Source organism: Protomyctophum bolini, assembly GCF_963924005.1.
Source record: "Protomyctophum bolini genome assembly, chromosome: 4".
NCBI lineage: Eukaryota > Metazoa > Chordata > Actinopteri > Myctophiformes > Myctophidae > Protomyctophum > Protomyctophum bolini.
Genome location: NC_137865.1, coordinates 40184225 through 40190291, shown reverse-complemented (window position 1 = coordinate 40190291; position 6067 = coordinate 40184225). Strand labels below are relative to the sequence as shown.

The 6067-nt window shown below is 43.9% G+C and overlaps 1 protein-coding gene across 1 annotated transcript; it reads right to left on the bottom strand.

Annotated features, from left to right (window-relative positions):
* Positions 1 to 506: 506 nt before the first annotated feature.
* Positions 507 to 4370, bottom strand: LOC308314583 (sal-like protein 1; the record flags this gene model as incomplete). The annotated part of the gene is made up of 3 exons (XM_080762213.1): positions 507 to 725; positions 1227 to 3335; positions 3603 to 4370. 3 exons carry the CDS (start codon positions 4368 to 4370, stop codon positions 507 to 509), a joined length of 3096 nt encoding a protein of 1031 aa, XP_080618339.1.
* Positions 4371 to 6067: the final 1697 nt, after the last annotated feature.

The window sequence follows — 6067 nt, the reverse complement described above, 5'->3', positions numbered from 1 at the left end:
GATTTAGATTATTATTATTATTGTTGTTATTATTATTACAAAACCTAATTGAACAATTACGGCCTGTACTTCAGCTATTCAAAAGTTCACAATGCGTGTATGACGTGTTGTATGTCAAAAATGTTGGTACTTTTTGCACTTTTTTTTTCTTTACGTCAATACTTTTTTTACTCAAATAAAATGACCATCCCCAAAAACAAATATTTCCATGGATTAAAATCTAAAATCAATTATATTTTCAGTAATTTCATGAAGAAATCAAAGAAGAATCTAAGAAATTCCATAATTTCAAAAAATCATAAAGTATAGTGAAAATAGCCGATCTACAAGCTCACAACGCGGCGTGAAGCAACGTGTTGTGAGCTTGAGGCCCCCGGGGGCAAAAATCTAATCTCTCATTTGGGTCTTAATTGACCTGAAAGGTTTGGGAGCCACTGCTCTATTGGACTGGACAGGTAGCCTAGTCCTCTACGCTGAATGACAGAAATATGGGTAAATAATAAATATCAATGGTGTTTGTGGTCAAACTTGTGGAAAGAGCTCCTCCAGCGGTTCCAGTGGTACATGGACTCTCCGGTGTTGCTCATGACCGCTGCTGAAGTCCTCTGTGGTGGTTCTGGCAGTTTTACAGGGCTTCTTCCTATCAGCACCAGCGGTCCGTCTAGAGACAGTCTGCGGCCTCTCCTGGTGGGGGCGCTGTTCCACATGTGAGTCCCCATATGGACCTGTATAGGAAGAGGGTAATCAATCGTTTTTTTATCCAAAGGAAACCATTGTCGTGACGTTCCGTGGTTGAGCTAAATCCAGCTGGAAGATATTGGACAAAAACAAAAAAAGCGTATAACAATAACAGACAACATAATGGTGTACAATGAAGAAGAACCAACAACCCAAAAACAGGAAAAACAACCAACCAAAACTGAAAAACAACAAACCAAAAGTCTTTTGTTAGCTGGTCAGTTATTCGGGACCTAGTAGCCTACCGTAATTTAAAGGGGAGCTAAACACTTGCTGCCATCTATAGGTTAAAATCCTCTACAGGGCACTGTGATGTATAGTCAAGTTAAGCAACACAGCTGCACCAAATACAATTAATACAAGGTGTGTTAGATTTAGGCCTAGCCTACACGGCTATGGATATTTTCTATCTTTAGATGGCAGCAAATAAACTTTTTTCATAAAAGGTGTAGACATTTAATATCACAAATATAATCCATGAAATATACCTTTAGATTTCCCTTAGTTGTAAAAGCCCGTCCACAGACGTTGCAGGCAAAGGGCTTCTCCCCGGTGTGAGTCCTCTCGTGTATCTGCAGAGCGCTGGAAGACGAGAAGGTCTTCCCACACGTGTGACAGTAGTGCTGTTTGGGTGTGCGTCGCGGCGACGGCGGAGGCGCAGTGGTATGGACCGCAGGCGTCGATAACAAAGAGTTTAAAGACATGCCGGAAGAAGTGACCGTATCATTGCCAAAGGAGGTTCCAAGAAAACCATTGGCCTCTGTCTTGATGACTGGTGGTGAGCTCACAGACAACACAGAAGGATTGGGGTTGATGGATACATGGTTGGGATTGGAGGCTTCAAAGAGCAGGGAAGGCAGGTCCCTCATTTGGTGGGTCAACATGTGCTGCTTGAGGTTTCCTTTTGTAGAAAAGCCCCTGTTGCACGCCGTGCAGATAAATGGTCTTTCCTTGGTGTGACTTCGATAATGGATGTCCAAAGCACTTTGGCAGGCAAAGTTCTTCCCGCATATGTCACAAATTGTGTTCTTGAAGATGCTCCTGTCACGGAGCAGCGGGTTTGGGGGGTCCTTCAGGTGGCTAAATGGTTTTAGGTCAGGGGGTCCACCGCTGGTTCCGGTGAGCGTCAAAGCGCCTGTAATGACCTGCGGCTGGTGTGGTACCAAAAAGCCAGCTGTCTTATTATTATTATTATTTGGAGATAAAACATAATTTGAGGTTAAATCTTGTTGAATGGGAAGCTCTAGTGGACACTGATCAGACAAAGCTGGTTTTGTGTGGTATGCGGGGAAACCTTCTTTGCTGGCTTCCTCATTCCTTTCCATCTTAATCCAGTTAGTCTGAGGCTCCCCATTTGGTCCATGGAAGTTGGCTTTCTTGTGGTCGTCATCAAATGCACTGGTATCATATGGAGATGGAGACAAGCTGCTCAGCATTGAATTTAAAACCCCACCCTTTTGTGGGCTCTCTGTGTTATCATTGGAGTAGCCCCTTGAGTCACTCAAGTTGCGTTTGACCATGACTCCGTCACCACAACCGATTGACATAGCATATTTCCGGTTTAAAAGTGGGGCATTTGGTAAGTGGCCGTCCATATGCATGCGGATGTGTTGCTGCAAGACCACAGCATTGGTGAACTTCCTTTGGCAGATGGGGCAGGAGTGCTGGATCCTAACCGGTGGCGTAGCGTGGTGAACAGCTTGGTGCGTCTTGAGGTTTCCTTTGGTGGAGAAGGCTCTGCAACAGACTTTACAGCGGTGGGGACGCTCCCCCGTATGGGTCCGGTAGTGCATTTTAAGGGCACTCTGACAGCTGAGTATACGGTGGCATATAATGCACCTATTTGGTTCAGATGGCTTTGTGTCAATGTTCTCCACTAGTTGCTGGAGTTTTGAGGTCACAGAGGTTCGCAACGGATTGATTCCTCCTTTGAATGAATTGGATTGAGTACAGGTGGATTGAATGTCACCAGATGCAACATTGGTTGATTCGTCTAGCTTGGCTTTCATCTTGGAGACAACGTCCAAAGGGGGTTTGAAATCTTCACATTTAAGGTTCACCATAAGTGAGCCTCCTTCCTCAGTTCTTGCCAAGTCAGTTGTCTTTGTGGTTGCATCAAAGTGTTCCCTTTGACTACATGGCGTGGGTATTGATCTAGAAGAGTGATTCTCTTTCTTGATGAGTGAATACAAATTGGTTGATCCCAATAGAGCAAAGTCATTTAAGGAGGACAGTGATGGCTTACTATCTAGCAAGCATGTGGATGTTTTCTCTGGTCGCATGATCATGCCATAAGGAATACCATTGGTGGTTGGCATATTATCGAGGTGCTCTGGAACAGGGTAAGGGTTCATCTGGATGTGAGGATACCTCTCCTTGTGTCTCTGAAAGTGGACCTTTAAGTTCCCCCGGGTGGAGAACCTGTTTCCACAGATGTTGCATTTGTACGGCCTTTCCCCGGTGTGCGATCGCAAGTGGATTTGCAATGCACTGTCACTCCCAAATATTTTTGCACAAAATCTACATTTGTGTTTGAAGAAAGAGTCTTTGTTTGGTGTGTTTGGTTCAGAAAGGGGCAGCTGTGTTGTCTTCTCTCTCTGTTGGGACAAAAATGTCAATGCATCCAGGTCTTCAACGATGGCACTGATGCTTGGTGTTGAATTGGAATCAGTTTGTTCACTGGTAGAGTTAGGTTGAGATAAGCACGAGCTATTTGAGGTCTTGCTGGCAAGGCTATCACTAAAAGCCAGAGAGGACATTTTGGCTTGGGACAAAACACTGAGTTGGGGATAAGTGCAGCCGGAATGCATGTAATGGTTTTTGTGAAGCAGTTTGCGAGCTGTGGACGTCAATATGTTACCAACGCTTGGTGAGGGCTCAAACCTAGACGGCACATCTCCACTGCCAGGGTGGTTTTCAGGTAACTGCTCTGCTGCTGTCAAATGCTTGAATTGAGCTATTTTAGCAGACTGGTTAGCCAGGCACTGAGCAATGCCAGCAGCTGCAGCTAGTTGCTGAGACAGGTGAGAACTGAGGAGAGTCAGCTGACCGACATGTTTTGAAGACGACGGGTCTTGAGTGGAGCTTGAGGGAGTCTCTTTTATTTCCAGCTTCTGAGAGGCAAACATCAGAACCTGGTGACGAATCTGGTCAATCAGCTGCAGCTGCTGGATCTGCTGGATCTGCAGGGCCAGGAGCTGCTCCACCAGGGAGGAGATGCCAATCTTACCTGCACTCCCGCTGTGATAAGCGTCCAAATCCACCTGTTGCGAAAACTGAGCCACGGCCACTTTTGTGCTCTGCAGGTTTTCAATGACGACGTTGCTGTCTGACCATGAGCACTTTTCAAGTTCAGGAGATTGACCGAGTCGAGGAAACGATCCTGGGAGAGTCGAGGGGCCAAATACAGACTCGGCCACATGGTCAGAGCCACTGCTTTTGCCACTATCATCTTGGCTACTGCTGGTGCTACTGGGACTGTCCAAGCTGCCGTGGCTAGTCCTCCTACGAGGGTAATAAATGAAATCCACGTGACCGTCATTTTTGTCTTGTGATACGTTGTGTTCCATTTCAAAATGTTCGGCCACATCGGCCTGTTCCCCTGTTGGGCTGGAGGAGCCTGCAGAGAACATTTGGCCATAGGAGAGTGGATGGACAGTATCACTCACAATCACAACCACTGAATGGTGAGAGCTGCAGTCCGTCTGATGCCGCTGCAATTCTGCTGATGAGTTAAACTCAGCACAGCATCGGGTGCAGACATAAATACTGTGGTCCATGACATCCAGACCCAAATGGCCATCATCTGTAGGAGATAAAGGATGATCAATTTACATAGTCGAACATTATTGGATAAAAAATAATAATAATAATAATAAAAAATAAAAGTTGAAAAGTCAGAGTGTTAATTTAACTCTGAAAGTTACAGGTACATCTTTACAAGTTCAGAGTTAAATTAACAGCATAATGTCATGTGTAGTGTACATAATTGTTGAAGTGAAATGGGGCTAGGCTACATAATAATTGAGCTCATTTGTTTTTGCATTTATTATGATTATTCTAAAGCTACATTATACATTTTGATAGGATCTAATCATTATTAGACAACAAATAGGCAACAATTTATCTCTTGCTGGTCCAAGCTTCTTTAAAATGACCGCAACATTCATCAAGTAATCATATGGTTTCAGTTCAATATTAATACACTTAAAGGCATTTATAAAATCATAGCCTAACACTGACACACCTTTACTGGAATTATAGCCACGTGCATACAGTCATCATGTCATGCTTTATGCTGTGGAATGTGTAGCCAGCTACCACACTAATAATTTATTAAATACACTTCTACAGAATCTGTTCCTATATTCTTCCATCTCATCTCATTCATAGATGAAACTCGACTGTATTGTAGCCTACTTCAAAACAAGCCAAAGGTTTTCAACTTCCAGTCAAAGTTCTTTGAAAAACGATTTAACATCACAGCGGCAACCATTGCAAGTATATTTTCTCCCAAACTTGTTTACGCAGCTTTAAGAAATAATGTTAGAACTTACCAATGTATTCCCCACAGCCGGACAAATCATCCGATTGGATATGTTGCGGTTTCGTTTGCTTCCTCCGGCGCGACATGCTTGTACACTGACTCTCACATGAGCGCTCATAGAGAGAGAGAGAGAGAGAGGGAGGGAGGGAGGAATCGCGGATACACTTGCTGTAGAGTTGTGAACGTTTATCCACACGCCCAGTCTGTCGTTCTGTGTTCCTGTCCGAGATGGTCACTCAGCTCAGCAGCTCTTGTGTGATCTTTTAATTAATAGCCTGCCATTCTTTGCACTGTGTGCGACGTGCGTGTCGTTTTTAATATCCCATCACATTGCATTAGGGCTATTTGTTTGTGTATCCTTAAAACGTCTGTAGCCTATAGTTGTTGGTCAGAGAAGCAGTTTTGCTATTTTTTAATGCCCCTTTACAGTTTTACAGAAGATAAACACGGTAAACGTGAACAACATTATGATTTATATATTGGTGGTGGAGTTCACTGTTCAGCTGTAGCCTAGTAGGCTGAAAGCTGTATAGGCTAAAGCTAAGGCATGATAATGGAAAATGTCCTACACAGATGTAGGCTGATGCAAAAGTCCACTTCAGAGGCTCTATACATGATAACAGCATCCTAAGGTTAGCAAGTAATATCACCTCTAATACTATAGCCAATGTTAGCCATGCCTTCAGGAAGGAGATATATTGTTCTTCCAGCATAGGTCTTTTGTCCATCAGTCGACTTTGAGGCTTATTAATCAAGATTTTGGCCAGAACTAGACTGAGCTGT